Raw genomic sequence first — 21,759 nt, forward strand, 5'->3', positions numbered from 1 at the left:
CAAAAATTCTTTAAAATCGGCTTTAAAAGAATAGTTTATCGTTGGGATAAATGTTTAATGGAGATTATGTTGAAAAACCACAAAATACAAGAAATATATGCCTCCATTTCCAGAACTAAGCAAAAAGGATTTAAATTATTGGAAATGAAATCCTATGCAATTTATTTCACTATATGATACAAATTAATCAGGTATAAAAACACCTCGAATATAGAGAACAATAATAAATGAAATGGGCGTTTTGTTCTCTTCTTTTTTATATATATTTATGTTATAATTACACAACGTTCGTAACTTTTTACATCGTCGTTTCAGAAGTATCATCGGCAAAGGCGAGGCACCTATATAAATGTTTCGTAGCTATATAACTAAAACAGTGGCTTAAATGGCATTATCCATTTTTTTTGCTTTTAATCCCAAAACGGTTCAAAATAACTATGGTATGTCTTACTTTTAGTTCAAGAATTGCCACAATAAAATACAATATTTAAAATTCCCCGTTAATTTAGCCCCTACCTGCTAAAGGGTCTAACACATAAATAATTCGTAACTCAATTCATTTTATCCGTTAATCTCTTTTTAGCAGTTTTCTCTATATCGATAAATAAAGGGAAGTTTTCAAATTCCCACATACAGAGGAAATGCTGTTATGGGGAACCAATGACAACTTTTGAATTTCAAATGTAACATTCGAAATAACTTTCGTCTATACCTATTAATATATTAATAATATAAATAATTGAACCGCCGAAATATAACCTAAAAATGTCGGGTCATAGTCAGAATTAAAAGAACAGAACTCTTTGGCGCAGGTGGCGATATCAAACAGGACATCAGCGACGACGACCAAAGCACTGCGGGCGACCACGTCCACGACAACAACGACGAAAACTCCCTAGACTCGGAGCGAGATGGCGCACTCAATTTGGTAAGTTTTCGGGTAGTTATCCGCATAAAAAAAGCATTTGTACGCACAATACCATACTATCGCCGGATTGTCAAATTTCGAAGGTTTGATGAACTTTTTAAACAACGGTTGGTGGTCTATCTCGTCGACATGGAAAGCACGAGAGCCAATCAAATGCCTCTGTGTCCCGTGGAAAAATACATTTTTATCGAAACAACCCGACCCGATATTAAACTCGACCCTTAAATATTTGCCGTCTGTATACGAATTGCTTAGGGGGCTGGCAGCCGGTCCCGGGGGTCATCGGGAGCGGATTGTTAGTTTTCTATAAACATTTGTTCTAAACATAATATATAAATCGGAACTGTCGGACGCAGTTGTCGATTGCCCTTTTTTCTCTCTCTCTCTCTCTGTCCCTCAGCGCGCGCGGGTCGAAACTTTAAATTCATCGGGGAGCTTAACCTGGGGGAGCAACGTCTTGTACTTCTCGATGAAAAATTATGTACAATCAGAGAATGGGTGGAACTTTTTGAACTTTCAAAAATGTCTATCGCGTTTGCTCACCATTTTATCGTAATCTCTAAACAGGGTTCCGCAAACTCGATGGCCTATTAGAAGTTATGGAGAATAGAAAATGATATAGAGAATTAAAAATTATGTTTTATTCATACATTGCAATGTTGCCACATCTACTCGAACGCGACCTCAACTTCATTTTTTTAAATAGGATTTCCTGTATATTACTACATTTTTAGATTGTATGCAAATTTTTATTTTTTAGAAAATTTTGCGAAAAGCATCGATCATGGAAATAATTATCTATCTTTCAATTACTTGAGGTGTAAATCTGAAATTTTCTTTACGTCTTGCCAAGGAAATACTGTATCACAAGTTTATGCACATTTTAATGCAATTAAGCAAATATGGTTGCTTTAGTAGTAAATCATGGCGATATGGTTTGTCAGTTCAATAAGATAATATTTATCAAACAATTAATTTTTTCTACTCCCGTCTGTAAAATACCTAATTACACATCGGTCTAGCGTGCGGGAAGCGTCACTTTACCACGTTAGTTTCGCTGCCCATGGATCCGAGACACTTCGGACATTTCCGGGATTTTACCGCACGGATTTGGAAGCAATCGGATGTTTTCGGAGATATTTCCCACGCTTTGAATTTTGACGTTTGTCAATTCTGACAGTCATGTCAGTGAATGTATTCGTGTTTTGCTAAAATGTACTCACTCGTTTATTAAACACTCGCTCCGCTCGTGTCAAACAAACTCGTGAGTCAAATGCCGTTTACCGCACTTGTTGCATAATATACTACTACTTATAATTTGGAATTTTCACACGATAGGAATGAATTCTAAAAACAAACAAAATGCATAATTACCCTACAATTTCTTCAACCCAACTATTTAAAGAGAATTATTTGGACTGATGAGTAAATTTAAAAATAAATAAATATTCAACAGAAGAAACTCACACTTTTGGGTTACAGATACTCCATTTTTGTTTATTATGTTAGTAAATCGTTATGCAAAACTAAAACCATAAATAGTTTCTAATTTAATTGTCAAAACATATCATCACCACATAAAACCGTATATCAATTAGATAGATATTACAGTAAAAATTGATGCACCGCAGGCGGCCATGTTATTTTAGTAGAGATGGAATAATTTTCCGTGTATTGGTTTCCAGAATATTTAACGAAATCGCGGCATTAATTTGAGAAAATACTGCCGTATAATGCAAAATCTACACCGAACCTGTATAACTGACGAACTGTCAGCGACCATGTTGGTTGTTGAACGCCGCCGTAGGTCTTATTGGTTGAAAACGAAGGGTCAGTACCTTTTTTAATCGTCGCTTCAAGAGTTCGTGTATTATCAGTATCGGCGAGGCACCTATATAAATATTTCGTAGCTATGTGACTAAAACAGTGTAGTATAATCCCAAAACGGTTCAAAATAAGTATGCTATGTTTTTCTTTTAGTTCAAGAATTGCCGCAGTAAAATACAGTATTTAAAATTGACGCTTAATTTACATTTAAATATTTTTCAAAATATGTATAATTTTTTTAAACACTTTATATGCGATGGCTTAAATCTCATGCTATAATATGATACAACAGCCTACTGATAAGCCGCAAACAAAATTTCAGATTTTTATCTAAAACGGTTGAAAGATTATTTCCAAAAAATTAATTTTTATCTCCAAAATCGCTCAAGAGCTTTAAATGTATGTTATTAGGGAAACGAACTGATTTAGAAATTTAAAAAAATATATAGGTAGTTTGACGGAGTACCATTTTAAAGGTGTGACAAATTAAAATCTAGTTTATTTAATGCTCTTGGCTCCACCTTTGAATGGTAGAGGTGTTAAAACATTTTCGAAATTAAATGTCTTTAACAACAAAAATGCTTAACGCAGTTTAATATACTAGGAGCAATCGCTCAAGCTAACCAAATACAGTGAACTCCGGTTTTAAAGTACCCTCTAGGAAATAGCGGAAGTACGCTATAAAAAAAATGTAGGTACACATTTTATATTTAAAAATAGAAAACTAATAAACACTAATATAGGTACTAAAAAACGAAGGAAACTAAACTACCTAAACTAAAAACTTATCCATACAAACGTTACAACATACAAGTAAAAAGACATACTTTACTCTTTTCGAGTAAAAAACAACGTTATTTTTTGTTTGTTTATTTTTTTTCAATACAAATTTCATATTCTCGATGTGCTTCTCAACCTCCCAGGACGCTTGCATAATATCAACAAATTGTAATAATTTTAGCTGCACAAACCTATTCAGAATGACTGGGTACTGTTGAACATCATCGTCGCTTTCGTTACCAGAGCTTTGAGGATCATTTGGCTGTAAAACTTCAGTAATATTATCATTATCCGTTAATAACTCCGTTGTTATTAAATTATCATCAACAGTTGGGATATCCAGCTCAGGAAGATTCATTTCTATGTTGGTTAGATCTTGGCCGCTATTGCGCAACGAATTACTTAGAGGAACCTCCCAGTCATCGTCTTCTCTAAATATAAGGGTACGATCTGGAGTCATCTTGTAAAATAGCCCAGTCTCGTCACTATTGAAAATATCCTCAGAGCAGGAATTTTCTGCAATACTAGGCCACTTATCGTCTAACCAGTTCAGCACAGCTTGTTTGTTAACATCTCCTGCTTCACCAGAAATTTTTCCGACGTTTATGTTATCACGAAAACGTTTCAGCCAACCTGTAGAATAACTAAAATCCTCAGCCTGTAATCCCCTGGCTAATTCTTCGGCTTTCGATTTCAGAACTGAACCACTTATTGTTATATTTTCGGATTTTCGAACTTGAAATCATGGTAAAAGAGCTTTATCTTATATCTTTATCTTTATAAAATCAAGAGTATTTTGGCCGGACTAGTAAAATATGTTCGTAATACCCGGAAGAACGTTATATCCCATGTACGTTATAAATGGAGTTTACTGTATAATAATATAAGGACCGTATCATTCGCTTGTTCAATTATTTGATGTCAATTCGATAACACCCCTTGTATTATTTTATTCTAATGCCAGTATATTAGACCGCGTGATATATTGACGCGAGTTGGGAAAGCGGTGATCATTTTATTAAGTCAATTAGTCCAAGAGATGAGACGACGTAAAATTAATGGCTCGTGAATTTACATGCTAATGTGTTCCGACACGGTTTGTTAGGCTCGATGTATATTCCCGCGTATGATAATTACCCGTTAGCGTCTGATTACCGTCCCCCTGCTGAAAATTTCACTTCGGCCACAGACAACCTTAAGACAGATGCGACGGGACGAATTCGTCAATTTGCGCTATTATGCGCTACAGCAGTTTTAGTCGATTTCGAACGTTTAATAACCTATATGCGAAAACCGTTTAGTTATTATTATTATATTGGCTCCTTGGCATTTGGTTACTCCCAGCAGATGAAAACGCACTGTTAATAAGTCTTCACATTGGCATAGCATGTGTGTCGCTATTTCCTCCTCTTCTTGGCAAAATCTGCAGTCAGTGTTTTCTTTCACTCCCATTAGGCTTAGATGCTTCCGGAACCGGCAGTGGCTACCATTATTTTTCACACGGTCTTACTTTGTAACTGCTGCAAATTTGAACGATGGATTTCTGAGAAATTCGTTGGCCTGTATATGACCTTGATAGAAGGTTATCTTTTTACACTGTATGTATATATATATATATATATATATATATATATATATATATATATATATATATATATATATATATATATATATATATATATATATATATATATATATAAACACTTGGAATTTCTTCTTATATCGACCGTACTAAACTTATTTGAATTCAAAGGATATCGGGTAGCGGTCCGTGGTTAAAATAGAAAGCTCCTTTTTTCTTTAACACTCAATATTTCGTCAATTTATTTGTTGACTTCTTCAGGAGTGAACTAAAATTTAATGAAAACAACAGGTCAAACTATATAACAGACAATTAAAACAATCGTGAGAAATACTTACAAAATTAGAGTCTACCACATAGTTCCTCAAAAACCATACTTTACAGTTAAGGTAAATGAACGAAGCGACATAATGAAACAAACGGATAAACACTTAGTATACAATTCTTAATAATGGTAGGCAAAAGTTGCGCTAACGGGGGTAGCGAAAAAAAAACAAAAAAAAAACAATCAAAAAAAAAAAAAACAATCGATCTAAATAATGACAAAAAAAGGGGCATCAAAATAACCTACTCCGTGGATCAACAACGTAACGCGAATACGCTACTCGGTGGCCGAACATTACATTATCTGTGGTTTAACTGAAAAATGTTACAGTATATATTGCTTATTTGTTGTGTATCAGACTTGTAATTAATTGAATCTTTGTTTTTGTTAATATGGCACATTTCAAGAAACAATCGGGCTTTATAATTATTGACACATTGCAAAATTTTTGGATTGCTGTAGTCAAATTCATGTCCTGTTTTTATGTAATGCTCAACCACTGCACAAGTATTCTTATGAATACGGCAATCACTTTTGTGCTGTGTTAAACGTTGTTTTAACCACTGTGAGGTCTGTCCAATATAACAGCCTTGACCACCCAAACACGACAATCGATATATGACATTACAGTTATATAGTAGCGGAGTTGGATCTTTCACTCTAGAAAAAAGTTTAGAGACTTTTTCAGTATTATATTTAGCAATTTTTATTTCCTTGAATTCTTTGAAAATATTTATGATAGATTCTGTGAGGTTTTTAATATAAGGTATCTTTCTGTAACACATCCGAGCGTCTGGTTCCTCTGTTGGACCGTCAATTGTGTTGGAGTTATAGATTAATCTCTTAAGTATATGTTTTGGATATCCGTTATTGACAAAAACGTTGAAAATTTTTTTCAGGTTATTTTGAACAAAACTGTCATGGCTCAAATGTGTAACTCTGTTTTTTATGCCTATAATTGTATTATATTTTTGGTTCTGTGGATGAGAGGAATAATAATTAATAAATCTACCTGAGGCAGTTTCTTTCTGGTACCAATCCAAAATAATTTCATTTTTGTTAGTTCTAATAACCTTGGTATCTAAGAAGGGGACATAGGAGTCTTTTTCATGTTCAATTGTGAATTGTAGGTTGGTATCGAAAGAATTAAAAATACTCAAGGTTATATCTGTTTGGTCATATGGTACCGCACAAAGAAGATCGTCAACATATTTATAAATAAAAGGTAATTTGAACGGTAATTTGGGTATAATTTGATCTAGTAAATGGTCCAATACTAGGGTAGCAATTATTGGACTGATGGGAGAACGCATTGGGGTACCAAAAATTTGTTTGTAGAATTTTGAATTGAAACTAAAATAGGTGTTAAATCAGATTTTGGATAATAAATGGAAAAAGATAAAAGAACACACTAATCTTACAAAGACAAATTTTTTCAAACTTATAAAATTTATTTTAACCACGGACCGCTACCCGATATCCTTTGAATTCAAATATATATATATATATATATATATATATATATATATATATATATATATATATATATATATGTTTTTATCATTCTTCGATGACCTAAACATTCTTGTTGATATACTTTTAACATTTATACTACCAATGGATACTATCAATCTATCTTTGGTCTTAAGTCTGTAAACTACTCGTTTATGACGCATTGATGACGGAAGATCAAGTATCTGATCGTCATCAACCACAGAACAGGTGGTTGTGATTTTCTCCCGCGGAACTTTGGTCACAGAAGAGCTACAATTCTGGGCCGTGATTTTCTCATTGATCGCTCCAACACGCCAACACTCAGTGTCATATACCAGATTCCTTGTCCAGTTTTTAATCAGCTAGTATGAAAGGTACACATCGTTCCAGCACTATTAACATTAACTACTCTAGTTACTCTAGTTGCCAACTTGACCGCACAATTATATTGAGGTCAATAACCCTGCGAACGTTCCCGTAATGTATTTTACTTTATGTAAAGGTCACGGGAGGCGGTGACCAGCAGCCCAGAATACCGACGCCGCCCCAGATCCCGAACGCGGGAGCGGGAGTGTCGCCCGCGCTGGCAGCCTTGGGCGGTCTCGGCAGCATCTTCAGCAACCCCCTCCAAATGCTGGGCAGCCTGCAGGCGTTCCAGAACCCTCAGAGTCTGCAGCAGCTTCAGCAGCTCGCCATGTTGCAGCAAGCGAGCGGTAACCAGATCAATCCCCAAGCTCAGTTCTTCCTGCAGAACCAGGTGAGTAATCCTTGTCGCGTTTTGGGCACTGTCGGCGGGAATTATCTATCATCAGCTTACGTGTTCTTAACGGGATGTTCTTGTCTTAAAGGGATTTCTTCAGGGGTTTCCGAGGACGAACTTATCGTCCAGGACTCCGCATTCGCTTCAGGTGCGTTGCAAGTCCGAGTCATTAGCGTTCTAAATTTAACACAGCATGTTCAAAGCGCACTTCGCTCGAAAAGTGTACGTTGCATGTAATGATTAGTTTAAGTTTTGTCATTTGGTGGACAGTTCCAGATCATCCCCGACCTATCAAAAAATCGCAGCATTGATATTGAATTTTTATCAGAAATGCTTAAAACCTATGGTTTGAAGTTCACAACAGCTTTTGACGTACGCAGAAAGTTTGTTGTTAATATTAGTGGTACAGATTGTTAGCACATAGGTTTAGTCAGTCAGAAGTCTGTGCAGAGGCAACTAATGTTTTCACCGATCTACTAATTGCCCTGCATATTTTTTGATCCCTTATGAACGGGAACACCGATATTTGTGTAACCCCCAAATGACAGAACTGCGCATTTTTTTTTTAGTTTAAGTAATGTCAATGGACTATATCTAAAGAGACCCGGCGAGGCGTAATAGTTAGGCAATCAACGTTACATTTCAAATGTTGTGGACGAAACGAGGACCGAACGAATGCGTATTTTTCGGTTTTTAGAATTATAGAACGTCATTGGGAAAACATCAAAAAATATAAGAAAGTTCAAATTTTGAACGAATGTCATTCGTTCTGCGTCCAGCATTTCGGTCAGTCTAACCCTTACCCTAGTCGCGGACGAAATTTGAAGCTCGAGAAATGTTATAATTTCAGAAGAATGTTTTTTATAAATATCCATACTTAACGCCTTTATTGACACCCTCAGTGTCAACCGCATCAATGAGCGTTGTATTAACCTGGGAATCTTCAATGGTCTAGTGCCCAATATATACCAACAACTTACAGACCGCATCTACGTAAATAACCCTGTGCCCGAAGTCAACTTATTAGTCCTATTCGAGATCTTGAACGCATATTTCGAGAGTTTGACGTTCACTTGTTCAATAGAGTCGGGTGTTTAATTTGTCGAACAATTTTCATTGCAACTTTTAAGAGGGGGGAAAACGTGTAGTCTTCGCCGCTTTGTCCGGTCTCATTTGGATATAAATACGATAGTCTCGATTATAGACAACGGGTCAATCATCTCCCGTTCTAGGTACAGCAAATAGCTCAGGCAGCGCAACAGCTGCAGCAGCTGCAGAAGGCACAGCAGCAGCAGCAACAGCAACAGCACCAACACCAACAGAACGCGAACCAACTAAACACGAGCGTTCCGCAGACCACGCAGCTGCCGCAGACGCAGACCACGCCCCCCAATAACGCGCACGGAATCCCCGCAAGCATGCTGACGCCCAGCACCCCCAGCTCGGGGGGTCTCACGCCCCAGCATCTGAAAACACCTTCGTCGCGGACAATGGAACCTTCGACCGAGGAAACGGTCGAGCTGGAAGAGCTGGAACAGTTCGCGAAAACGTTCAAGCAGCGTCGCATAAAGCTGGGGTTCACGCAGGGTGACGTGGGTCTAGCAATGGGCAAACTTTACGGTAACGATTTCTCGCAGACGACGATATCGCGGTTTGAGGCGTTGAACCTCAGCTTTAAGAACATGTGTAAGCTGAAACCGTTACTACAAAAGTGGTTAGAGGACGCTGACAGCACCTTGGCCAATCCGGGCGCTCTGTGCAACCCCCTGACGACACCAGAGACGATAGGGCGCAGACGCAAGAAACGCACGTCGATAGAGACAAGCGTGCGCGTCGCATTGGAGAAGGCTTTTATGCAAAACCCGAAACCGACCTCGGAGGAGATCTCGATGCTCGCCGACAGCCTCTGCATGGAGAAAGAAGTGGTCAGGGTGTGGTTCTGTAACAGGAGACAGAAGGAGAAGAGGATCAACCCACCCCCGGCGGCGATGGGATCGCCGTGCTCGACGGCGAACCCGCCTCCAGGTTCGATGTATGCCCTGGCGAATAACCTCGCGCCGAGTCCCTTGTCGCTTGTGACTTCGAGCCACCAAAGTTTTAACCCGAACGTTATGGTCAAGCAGGAATGACATCACGTCAATTTTTTCGCCGACCACTACTTGGAGTAGGGCGCGTGCAATGCGCCGCTCCCCCGGTCGGGGGGCGGCGTTTGAGAGTGTGGCGGTGCTCGACGCGGCGAAGGAGGCAGCACTTTGGTTCAGTCTTTCGCGGAGAGGAAAGATTTTTTAATCATATCAAATGCAGAGGGCGTTCTGGTCGCGGCGGACGGACCTCCGGGGATGTACCCGCAAAGGTTTAAACGCAGACGGGTGCAAATGTTTCTACAGCGAGATAGCATTTGAGCTACAGGGTGTCGAACTTTAAAAAACGGGTTTTTATAAATATTTTAATGATCCAGCAGATTTTTTACCAGACGGTAACAAAGTGCTAATTTAGTACTCCAGATTCAAATAATGTTAGTCGCGTTTGGGAAGACTTTCAAACTGACATTTTGGATAAAAAAAATATGCAGCGCTGACTTTTTGTTTAGGTTTTTTTTAATCGTTCTATCTCAAAAAAAAGTCAAACAAAAACAATGTTTTCAGTTGCGTAATCCAAAAATTCAAATAAGTAAATGGTACACAATTTTTGTCAAATATTCATTATCTTAAGTTGGCACCTGGTATCTCGGACCCACACGATCGCCTTAAAATCTCTAAAAAACTAACTGAAATGTGACGAAAAAAAATGCGTATATTGTTTGAAAAACAAAACAGAAATAACGTCATTAAAAGAAAAGTTATTTGGAATCAAATTTTACATATTAAAACTACCTGCAAAAAAATGAACCAATAAACGACCTCGTTGGAATTGAAATCGCAGTTGAAAAATTACTATATTATTTACATATTTTTTTAACAAATCTTTTTACGAATTTTTACATCCTTGAGCGGCCGCGGGGTACTAAACGCGGCGTTGCCACACGTTAAATTCGAGCGCGTATGTTTTCAGAGGTCCAAGGTCGCCTCTGCGACCTCCCGGCGCGTACAACGGCGCCGTCGCCCCAGGCCCCTTTGTACAAACGGTTTTATTTTTAAATAAACACTGCAGTGATCGTTCTATATTGTATTTTTACGTGTAATATAATGGTGTACATACAATTTTATTCTCGCGTCTTCGTTGTTTTACGTTTGTTGCGCGTGAGGTGGTGCCGGTTTTCCCCGCCCTCCCTCCCTCCGGCGGCAAGTTAGATATAGAATATTTCAGTCTAGGGGTAAAACGGGTCGAATTCGATACGACAATGACGAAAAAAACTTGGCGTTATTTTTTTTTCGGCTGTCTCCAACTCTACGGCGACACGGACTGCCGTCTCCTGTCAAATTGGACGAAGGCATAAAGGAAATCGGAAGAACATTCCAGAGGTTAAATGCAATGTATCCCAAAACAGAGCAAAAATTATTTATGAACAACTAAAACCAAATTGAACTTTTGACACTCTGTAACTTAAAAATACTCTCACTTTACTCTGAGAAATATGTCGGAGCATACCTTACAGAAATACCCTGTGACTTAAGCGTAAATAGTCTCATCAGCCATTTTCTCCCATTTTTCTAAACAGAAACGTCAAATTTGACAGGCCCTCTTACTGCGACGGTCGTCCGTGACGCTGTCGCCGCCACGGACGGGGAAAATCGGCGAGTCAAGATGGCGAGAGGCGTGGTTCGGCTTTACAGGGTCCCTCGATTTTATCAATATGGACACGCGCCCGCCATCTACCGGCTAAGCGCCGCACTGCATAATCGCGCAGGACGGCCGACCGTTCTGGAATGATCGGCAGAGGTCGCCCCGTCGTGGGATGCGGTCGCGGCGCGTTATACACAGTATGGTCCGTGACGAACGTGCCTTCAAGATTAAAGAAAATGAAAATAATCATAATATCTACCAGGGGAATATATTCAGGTCGAGCTGTGCAGAAATCCCAATCTCGAGAACCATAATGCTCTGTGTGCCAATCATCGATCGACATTTGGCAAGATGTCGTCGTTTTGCAGACTCTAAGATTAATCTTCGGCGCGGTCGTGATGGACCACGCTGCAAAAACGACGTTTTTAATGGGTCTTTTTTTGTTAAGGGAGGACCAAGCGACGTGTTTCATTTCCGAGAAAGTTCCTATGACGTTATTTAGTTGTTGATACATATTAACTTAAAATTATAAGTGTAATAATGACGGTACGACCGCGGATTATAGTGATCGGTAGTTTGTCGACCCACTTTACCGACGAATAGGGTATAACCACAGTATTTCCAAAAAACTCGCGCGCACACACATATATTTACGGTCAGTGTGCCCGGTTATTTTACGATTTCCCCCTCAAACCCTTTCCTTCTCCCCGCAAATCGTAAATCGCAACGTATATCGCGAACCCATGCTCACAGATCGGTTTTTTCGAGAACCCCAACTTCCCACCCACATATCGACTCCACTGTAACATACGATTTAACTGTGAGCGTTTTACCTTGTGCCCGATGCCGGGAAACCCTGTCTGTTCAATCACTGATTTTTTGCAGAATAACGAGAAATAGATCTTCCACCCCTAGGGCAACCTAGTTGAAATTTTTTTGATAGTTTTTTTACCGTTTATGGCGCTGAAACACAGACCATTTAGGCAATTCTTTTTGAAGTTTACGGCGAGAAAAGCAAAAATCGGCTCTGTAATTAACGATTTGAACCCTTTTGATAGCGTATCTAGTGATTAAATGTGCCAGCATTCCGGCACGGCACTAACAAAACTTCATATCAATGTGTAATACTAGAGGGCGTGTGTCCCGCACGCCGAAAACCCTTTATATTTTGCATTTGTATAACGTTCGTATAGATAGGTTTTATAGTAGGTATATGTGTGTAGTATACATGTTTACGTAATATAGTAACATAGACCTTAACGGAATCAAGTATACAAGTATTGTCCCGATAGTGAAAATGTCGACGTGTCGTTTTCCGATGCTCGCGGGGAAACCAGACATGCCGGCCTGGATTTTTTCGTTTTATATCTCGACGAGTAAAAGACCCTATTCAGATGTGTGTACTATACAGTGGTCTAGGCAATAAACGTGTACATTATTTTCATTAAAGAAATCCATTCGTATCTTCGTTTCGTTTTATTCGTCGCGTACATCAGAAAATTGGCAGTTTCGGTCGATGGTTGCATTCAACAAGCGTCTTTATTACTTGCGATAATGAAGTTCGCAAAAAACAGTCGCCTCAGGTTGAGGCAGATGCTAATTTTTGGTGTATAACCGATTGTCATAGGCGACTACAATAAAATGCCACGTTTAGTCGCATTTTAAATTAACAAAGCTAAATCACTGTCAGCATAGTTTACCACAAAAATATAAGTGTTTATTACTAGCCAGACCTTGTCTAAGTACTGTACCGGTTCATTAATTGACATGTATAAAAAAGTAACACTAACATCCCTAACTTTTTCTCGTAAGAAATGTTATTTCAGATGTATATGTATTTTATGCTTACGAAATTTTGATTTTTTATTGTATGGCACTTTGTCATTGTATACTCTACATGCCTATGATATTTTTAAAAATTGACACTCACTATTAATTTGTAGTGAAGAGCTTATGAATCAAATACACAATGCATCTTTTGTAGCTTCACACATACCCCCTTATTTTTGTTTTTGGGGAACAGTTTCGTCGAATGCTTGCCTTTAATGCAACTTTCGCACAAAAATGGAAGTGTAAATGCAATATATTTTGTATATTACTCTACTGCTGTGTCGCGCTATCGCCTGAGATTCGATCAAAAACCAAAACAAAGCGACGCTGTGTGTTGTCGCGCAACGCCAACGCTCACCGGTCATTGAATGTACTCACTCTGATCTAAATTTCTAAATCTAAGTATAACCTTAAAACGTCTAAATACTTTTGCCAATTTTCTGTTCCGTGATTATGCAACCAGTGTTGCACCCCGTTTTCGAATGCAAACCGCCATTATTATATGATTGAACGCAATTTTAGTCTCAACATTTACCAGAACCAGCTAGAGAAAAAAATCGATTGCTTTCATGCAACGGACACAATAATAAAGTTAATTAAATTCGATACAAATCTTAAAAGTATAAGCAACAATCATTCACACAATAAAGGTATAGTCTTGAGAAATAAACTCGACCAGATGAAAATCCTTGTGGCGTTCTGCAATCCCCACGACCTCCGTTAATTTCTAAGACACGGACAAGTATAAAAAAAAATTCACTACGATGGTTCGAAACCGCGAAATACCTCTTTTACGTAGCATTCTTATTCCAAAGCCGCGCCGAGAGCTTTCCTCACGTCGTTCCAGCTCTGACTATCCACGGAAATGTTTGGAACACGAACGGTACCGCCTCTCATTAGTATATAGTTCATTAATGTGATACCGTGTTCATGCTCATGTCTAAACAATTCGAAACACTTTCTTAAGTTACCATTTCTTAGACCGCGTTAATGTCAAACTTTTGAATGGTGGGTGAATCACCGTAAATTTCATGTTAACAATGTTAACGTGTTATCAAATCCGAAAAATTATTTAATTACCTTGGTTGCGCAATATATACGCAAAATCTGTTTATTATTATCGACGAACTAGTTGTTGTACTGTTGGGAGCAAGTGGATTTGGTGGACGTCCTGTATAACAACAACACTATCGGGGATCGCTGCACACGACCACTTGGCATCGCTGCTGGCCTGTGTGATTGATATATTAATAGTTTTTAAGCGGTGTGCACAACTGCACACAACATTGTTGTCGTTAGTCAGCGAGTGATAACTATTGCGCAACGTTAACCGTGGAAAATATAATCGCAAGTAAAGCTAATTGATTGTTTATGTTTTTATAAAATACTATACGGGCGCGGATAATAATAATAATAATAATAATGTTACTGTTTTCGATTGCATATGTTTTTTTAAATCCCCCAAAAACTCTCCTGACAATGACGGGAACCAAAATTAACCCGGTTAATCACTGTTGCCGGAAGTCACTTTTGGGGATAACAAATTAAAATTAAAAAAAAATTAATTGAAAATGACCCTCTACACGAAACAACCTATGACAACGTATAAAGTCATAGAAAGCATTCTAAAAGGAAATACTCAATTCGCCAGTATTTTCGTCATATTGTCAGAAGGTAAGATTAGGTATACAATTATCTCCACATCGAGACATATTTCGGCTGTCAAGATGTAGGAGTTTAAAGTTAACAAAAGGGCAAAAATGCGGGAGACGCCCTGTATATAGGCCGGGCCATATCGGTTGTAATTACGGCATCCCCTCCAAGTTCCGCACGTACGTAAAACGAACGCCGCGGTGCCGGCGCTGCATATTCTGCATCCGCGCAAACGCTGCCGATCGATTTGTTCAGCTGATTCAGCTCACGGTTTGTTATCATACACGAAACATGTCGCGAGTGTCACAAGTCCGACAAAATTTCCATCAGGAATGCGAGGACGCCATCAACAAGCAAATCAACCTGGAGTTGTACGCGAGCTACACATACCTTTCCATGGTGAGCCACTTAGTTGAATGAAATGTGTAACATTTATGTTTTCTAATCTATGTCTGAGCGATAGTCTGAGACCGCGATTGCTTTTCCAGGCTTACTATTTCCATAGGGACGACGTAGCTCTCCTCGGCCACTACAAATACTTCAAGGAAGCATCCGAGGAAGAACGCGAGCACGCGTACAAGCTCCTCGAGTACTTAAACAAGCGCGGCGGTACTATAATTTTGACGGAGATAGGGGCGCCTGAGAAGCAGAACTGGGGTACGGCGCAGGAGGCAATGGAGGCGGCGCTCGAGCTCGAACGAAATGTTAACTTGGTCAGTCTCAGTTACAGGTATAAGGGGGGGTTGGATAGTTTTGATTTCAACTGTTTCTAGAGTTTGCTAGGGCTGCACGGCATCGCATCAGACCACAAAGACCCGAATTTGTGCGATTTCCTCGAAACCCACTTCCTCCAAGAACAGGTAGACGCCATCAAAGAGATCGGCGACAACGTCACTAACTTGAAAAGGGTCGGCGAGGGACTCGGCGTGTTTATGTTCGATCAGAAATTAAGCGATTGATTCGCACGCCCTTGCGCTTCGTAATTATTTGTATAATTATTAAATTATATCACTGTCAATTATCGATATTATTTACATAAAACAGAAATCAGTTTTGTCGGTTTTATTTATACACCCCGTCCTCGCTGTTTTGTCGTTTCAGCATTCTCAGATACATTAGATTTTCTTTCGAATTCACGACGAACGATTCGAATAAAAGGCGATCGAATAAGTATTCGCCGACGCTCGTGTCAATCATCGACTTCGAACGCGCTAGCAGTCTTGCCAATGTGCATATCGATTCGTTCTTAAACATAAACTTGAATAGAAATGGCCATTTAAATGTGCGACATATCTACACCTGTTCTCGCAAGAAGTCTTGAGAAATAAACTCGACCAGATGAAAATCCTTGTGGCGTTCTGCAATCCCCACGACCTCCGTTAATTTCTAAGACAAGACAAGTATAAAAAAAATTCATTACGATGGTTCGAAACCGCGAAATACCTCTTTTACGTAGCATTCTAATTCCAAAGCCGCGCCGAGAGCTTTCCTCACGTCGTTCCAGCTCTGACTATCCACGGAAATGTTTGGAACACGAACGGTACCGCCTCTCATTAGTATATAGTTCATTAATGTGATACCGTGTTCATGCTCATGTCTAAACAATTCGAAACACTTTCTTAAGTTACCATTTCTTAGACCGCGTTAATGTCAAACTTTTGAATGGTGGGTGAATCACCGTAAATTTCATGTTAACAATGTTAACATGTTATCAAATCCGAAAAATTATTTAATTTCCTTGGTTGCGCAATATATACGCAAAATCTGTTTAATATTATCGACGAACTAGTTATGCGTACACAATTACCTGTGCATCGTCATGAAAAAACCCTGACATCCCGGCAGTGATACCTCGGTTTTTCCGTAATAACAAGCCATGGACAAATACGTGAAGCAGGCCTGAAATTCTGCTGCTATTTGGTCGTTTAAAGAATTCTCTGTGTCATTATGGAAACCGTGTCTGCCAGATAAACATTCGGGTGACTTCCCGGGAGGCTGCTTATTCGGTTTATCGGGCGAACTGCAAGGTTTATTTTGATTGACTAGGCTTTCGTATGTACTGACATCGCAACGAGCGGAGCTGCGTTTGGAAAATTGAGCTACTTTTGGTAAACCGTTGACTATAAACGTAAAGCTTTTGCAAAATCTAGACCTAAACATGATTAAAAATATTTTGAATTGACAAGACGTCTTTGCGTTAACCTACAAATGTCTAATTTAACATGTTTTTCAAGCTTCGAAGGTCGTGAGTGAGTCAAGAGAAAATGCGTGACGTCACGAATGGGACACAAGCGCGAATCCAGCTGCCTAGAACATGGTATAATCACAGAAGGCGTTAACTTACTGATTTTGATTAAATTTTTGTTCTATGGTTAGTGTAACCTGTAAATGCTTGTAACGAAAATTTGACGATTTTTATGGCAGCAGTCCAAATTATTATTTGGTTTTTCGGTTGCGGTACACGATTTAAGACGTCGGCTTCATAACGAAAGGCGGTTTCAACGTACCCACCTTGTAAGTACTCACCTAATTAAGTTATCATATTAATCCCAATCGAATGTCGTAAATTTCAGGTTTGGATGAATAAGGCCATCTTTATTTCACTTGCATGTTCGCTCCCGGTCTTTGAAATGGCTTGGAGATCGCACGGCCGCTCTAATTTAGAAATGGTTAGGAACCTGCGTGGTCTGTGACTCGTGTAAAAGCCGAACTTTATTTTTAAGGCCTTGCGTTTTCAGCTAACGGTATTATAAAAAGCGATACTGTTGAGAACGCGATGCTCGCGGTCGATCGTAGTCATTATTCGAAAAACAATCCCTTCATGGACGCCCCGCAGAGCATAGGTTTCGGGGTGACAATAAGTGCTCCCCATATGCATGCCCACGCTTTAGAACTACTAAGGGATCAGCTGGAAAATGGCACTCGTGCGCTCGACGTTGGTTCTGGTAGTGGTTATCTCACGGCTTGTATGGCCAAGCTTATGGGTAATAAAGGGTAAGGTAGAGGCAGATTTGTTGTTGCCTGTCGCTTATCACTGTCAATGGTCGATATTATTTACATAAAACAAAAATAAGTTTTGTCGGTTTTATTTATACACCCCATCCTCGTTGTTTTGTCGTTTCAGTATTGCTGTCGGCGTGGACCACATACCGGAGTTGGTCGAAACGTCAGTGCAAAACATGAACAAAGGCAATGCAGATTTGTTGGAGTCGGGACAAGTGAGGCTTGTGGTTGGGGACGGAAGGCAAGGTTACCCCGAATTTGCACCATATGACGCAATTCACGTGGGTGCTGCGGCTGCCACCTTGCCCCAAGCACTTATCGATCAGTTGAAGGTATAATATCTGTATGTTCCTTTCGCAGATTTAAGTTGTAACCATAGGTTGGAGGCCGGTTAATAGTGCCCGTGGGTCCAGTTGGTGGGGACCAACAGCTGGAGCAAATAGACAAGAATGAGGATGGTACGATTACTCGCAAGGTGCTTATGGGCGTGGTGTATGTACCTTTGACCGACAAAGATCACCAGTGGCCTCGTACCTATTGACCTTTACTGATAACGATGTTTTTTCTTCTATCGTTGTTGCTTCTCGGTTACATGTACCTGTATATTATGTAAATATTTAATTTAACTATTTAAGTTTTCAGCGCTCCACTCTGTGCTAGGCTAAATTTTGGTGTCGATATTATTTTCCTTGGCAATGTAGCTAAATAAAAAAAATCATTATAAAATGTTTTTTCAAAAACACCTGAAATAAATATAGCGGTTCAGACCTCAGTTGGTTTGCGTCTTTGTAATTGTAGTAGTGACGTAGGGCACAATTCACGTTATTACATCGTTCAAATGTATTTACCAACTATTTGTCTTTAATTGCTTTGCCACTGAAAAGTTCAATTGAACCAGGAGCGATCCTGGTCCAACGTTCATGAAAACATCATTTATAAAAATCCCCAGTCAGTATGTTCTCAATCCACTACGCGCCCCGCTTTTATCGCAGTAGATCAAGTGTACGGGCGGGACAAACCGTCACAGAAAAAAAAATCAAACTAATAACAATATAAAGACCATTTTATTAAATAAATAACAAAATAATCGCTTTGGTTGTAAATTACAAAGAAAAAAAAAGCCGAGGGGCAGGGGGATCGGTTTGTACTGCAGATCTCGCTACACGCGGTAAGAGTAGATAAAATATATCTCAACTGTTATAATATAACCTTATAATTGGTAAAGTGGTATATAAAGTACCCTGGCACGAAAAATAAATCACAATTATTGAGTAAATGTCACTTCGGGATGAAATGCTGGTATGTACAGTCTGGATCCTTACAAGTACCATCCACCTCGAACGGGCACATAATGGAAAAAGGGTCGCTCAGTTCCGACCTAAAATTAACTCTTGGCGCACACACAAGTTTTAACTGGTTAGGGGATACCTTTACAGGCAGTCACTTACAAATAAAATACCACAAAACAAAATCGCTAATTACCTTTTCACTGGATCCAAAGGTGACACGTACTTTATTTTCTCTGAGACGTGAGCTACTGGCGGAAGCTTTGCCTTTGATATGATCCTGTCGATATCGTTTGGGTCTCCTGAGTTTATTTCGATATCAGTCGTAGGACTACTATGTTCCCGCCGTTCTTTATTACTGGGCGGCTTAGTAGGAAGGATAACCAGTTGAGGCGGCGGCGGTAGGTCCTTTTTAACCGGCGTTGACGTAGCTGGCGCTTTAGCGCTGATAAATAGAACGACAATCAATTAATGAGACAATTTTTTAAACTTGTAAGAACTTCGTCAAAATTAGCAGCAACCAAATCAATTGCTTAACGCATTAATTACATTTTTAATCAAATGATTACATAATGTTTTGCCATTACTAAGACTGCGCACGTGCCCATACCACTAACCTCCGATCGATTTTTCCCTTCCACTGCACCAGCCGCTTTATCGCGTTGGACATATTCGCCTGCGCGGCCTGCTGCTTCTTCCTTGCCTCCGCCAACTCCTCGAGCAACCGCTTGATTTGTTGGTTCCACTGTTTCTCCTCCTTTCCAAGCTGGTCGATTTTTTTTATCAGCGGCCTTAGGCCGCCGTAACGGGCGTGGATCTGCAAGCTTAGCAGGCGCAACGTTACAGTAGTTCAAACTTACAGCGATGCAAAACGAGATCAAACGGCAAGGGTAGTTTATATGTGCACAACTAATTTTCGAAAAACATCGACATAATTAGTTTAAAAAAAAAAACGGTCTAAGAGTAGTTTAAATGTGTCCAGGTCGAACAAAAAAATTCGACCCCAAAGTAGTTAACATGTGCCATACCTCCCGTTCTTCCTGTACTGCATCTCCTTTAGTGCGCCCTGTAGCAGCTGCAGCGGGTTCGACTTTTTCACATCCTCTTTTGTGGACGTCCCGGTCTTGGGGAATCCTGATGTTTGGTCGACCTTCGGTCTTGCAGGTTTGTTCTTCGCGCCACTCTCCGACACCCTCTGGGACAGTCTCCTGACCCTAGGTCTGCGTTCGGCCTTTTTGAGAGTCAGCAGCAGTTGCAACTTCTCATACTCCCTGCGTTTGTCTTCCGGCAATAGGTTGAGCGTCGATTTATTAAATAGTGCCGTTTTTTTCGGTTTAGGTGGTGTCACGAACTTCCTATTGACCACTTTGAGGCTTGTTCTGCGAGGCGCCATCATCCTACTAGACGCGTAAACGTTTGTAACGGCCTTTTTAGGCGGATTCAACACTTTAACAAGCGCCTTGTCATTATTTTCCGTTTCCACCTTTTCACGTTGCTCCTTCAGAAATTTCTCAACGGTATTTTCAATCACTTTGTCTACGGTTTCGATTTTGTCTGAAACGAGATCATCTTCCGTGTCCGAGTCGTCGTTAAGGTCGATAATGAGCGGCCGCACCTGAGGAAATTTCGGCGCCATCATAGGTTTGCTTTTAAGGTGGTTCAGTTTATAATTCGGGGCCGCGTAAAGCTTCGGGGCCGTCTTCTCGGAAACGACATCAATTTTGTTGGTAATCTTTTTTGACATTGATGCCAAAAGCAACGCCCGCAGGATATCCTCATCCTCGTCGGGCGAAGGTGGCGTATTTTCGGGCTGCTTCACTGCCTCAGCACCGTTACCACCACTGTTCTCCTTATTAGTCTCATCGCTATTGTCGCCGTTGTTTTTCCTCTTTTTGTCTTTATATTTGTTATAAATAGCAGTCTGTAACGCTTCTAAACGCAACTGCATGAGTTCATTATCAATTTCCGCGTCTTCATCATTTGGTTCTTCCGCCTCCGAACTGACAAGGTTTATGTTTTCGATTTTTTCATCAGCTGTTTCAGTGCTCTTTGTCATCGCTTTCAGTCTCGTCTGTAAGCTGTTTCTGCGTGAGATTTTCGCATCTACGCACACGGCTGCTTTTAACTGAAACTGTAGCGACTTGTCTATCGCCTCCTCGTCCTCCGAATCTGAGGACTTTTTTCGAATTCGTCTTTTTTTGCGCGAATGCTTCGAGTCTTTACGATGCGCGCAGCGTTTTCTTCTTCGGCGCGGTTGCAGCGACGACTCCTCGGTAACGCTGCTTAAAGATATGGCGGGTAAACGATCGGTAGAAGAAAGGGACTTACCATTGCACGGGGTGGTCGAGATTATTGAATTGTCCGATATATCTTCCAGATCGTCGTCGACAATCTCGCCTTCCTCGCGGTCTTCCGCGTCTCGCGTCTCGATCGCTTCGCAATCGATCGAGGATTTCATTTTACGAACGCTTTTGATGAAAATCTGCGTAATCACAGCACCACACACAAACCTTCTGACAAATTCTCAGAATGACAACACCATAGTTCCGAAATGTCATTTTCGTAGGG

At 40.0% G+C, this 21,759-nt stretch overlaps 5 protein-coding genes across 9 annotated transcripts in view; 3 read left to right on the plus strand and 2 right to left on the minus strand.

The window, feature by feature from the left end:
• The window catches only part of LOC132705169 (POU domain protein 2-like), a 100,906-nt gene extending 87,598 nt beyond the window's left edge, over positions 1-13,308 (plus strand). The window contains exons 5-8 of one of the 2 annotated variants that reach the window (XM_060675608.1): positions 813-928; positions 7,439-7,693; positions 7,785-7,844; positions 8,929-13,308. In XM_060675608.1, the coding sequence (XP_060531591.1) occupies positions 813-928; positions 7,439-7,693; positions 7,785-7,844; positions 8,929-9,825 (1,328 nt within the window). In that variant the 3' untranslated portion in view covers positions 9,826-13,308. The remainder of the gene's footprint in view (positions 1-812; positions 929-7,438; positions 7,694-7,784; positions 7,845-8,928) is intronic. The other variant, XM_060675609.1, reaches the window with a different exon arrangement.
• A 1,417-nt stretch (positions 13,309-14,725) lies between these two features.
• On the plus strand, positions 14,726-15,963 carry LOC132704977 (ferritin, heavy subunit). The gene is made up of 3 exons (XM_060675344.1): positions 14,726-15,301; positions 15,391-15,615; positions 15,676-15,963. The coding sequence occupies exons 1-3, from the start codon at positions 15,194-15,196 to the stop codon at positions 15,859-15,861; spliced, it is 519 nt and encodes a 172-aa protein (XP_060531327.1). The 5' UTR covers positions 14,726-15,193; the 3' UTR covers positions 15,862-15,963.
• On the minus strand, positions 15,959-17,517 carry LOC132704974 (ferritin-like). 2 transcript variants are annotated; one of them, XM_060675340.1, is made up of 5 exons: positions 17,429-17,517; positions 16,710-16,922; positions 16,346-16,499; positions 16,202-16,288; positions 15,959-16,147 (listed from the first exon to the last, which is right to left on the minus strand). In XM_060675340.1, exons 2-5 carry the CDS (start codon positions 16,778-16,780, stop codon positions 15,965-15,967), a joined length of 495 nt encoding a protein of 164 aa, XP_060531323.1. In that variant the 5' UTR covers positions 16,781-16,922; positions 17,429-17,517; the 3' UTR covers positions 15,959-15,964. The 2 variants fall into 2 exon arrangements, with proteins under 2 accessions (XP_060531323.1, XP_060531322.1); XM_060675339.1 differs by lacking the exon at positions 17,429-17,517 and having other exon boundaries at positions 16,710-17,082.
• On the plus strand, positions 17,279-18,631 carry LOC132704975 (protein-L-isoaspartate(D-aspartate) O-methyltransferase-like). 3 transcript variants are annotated; one of them, XM_060675341.1, is made up of 5 exons: positions 17,279-17,416; positions 17,476-17,587; positions 17,641-17,896; positions 18,027-18,237; positions 18,285-18,631. In XM_060675341.1, the coding sequence occupies exons 2-5, from the start codon at positions 17,482-17,484 to the stop codon at positions 18,444-18,446; spliced, it is 735 nt and encodes a 244-aa protein (XP_060531324.1). In that variant the 5' UTR covers positions 17,279-17,416; positions 17,476-17,481; the 3' UTR covers positions 18,447-18,631. The 3 variants fall into 3 exon arrangements, with proteins under 3 accessions (XP_060531324.1, XP_060531325.1, XP_060531326.1); XM_060675342.1 differs by having other exon boundaries at positions 17,476-17,571; XM_060675343.1 differs by lacking the exon at positions 17,279-17,416 and having other exon boundaries at positions 17,476-17,571; positions 17,626-17,896.
• Positions 18,632-18,997: 366 nt separating this feature from the next.
• On the minus strand, positions 18,998-21,739 carry LOC132704683 (uncharacterized). The gene is made up of 4 exons (XM_060674853.1): positions 20,220-21,739; positions 19,809-20,015; positions 19,388-19,636; positions 18,998-19,283 (listed from the first exon to the last, which is right to left on the minus strand). Exons 1-4 carry the CDS (start codon positions 21,647-21,649, stop codon positions 19,184-19,186), a joined length of 1,986 nt encoding a protein of 661 aa, XP_060530836.1. The 5' UTR covers positions 21,650-21,739; the 3' UTR covers positions 18,998-19,183.
• Positions 21,740-21,759: the final 20 nt, after the last annotated feature.

This window comes from Cylas formicarius, unplaced genomic scaffold, assembly GCF_029955315.1.
Source record: "Cylas formicarius isolate icCylForm1 unplaced genomic scaffold, icCylForm1.1 PGA_scaffold_7__23_contigs__length_41026272, whole genome shotgun sequence".
Classification (NCBI taxonomy): Eukaryota; Metazoa; Arthropoda; class Insecta; order Coleoptera; family Brentidae; genus Cylas; species Cylas formicarius.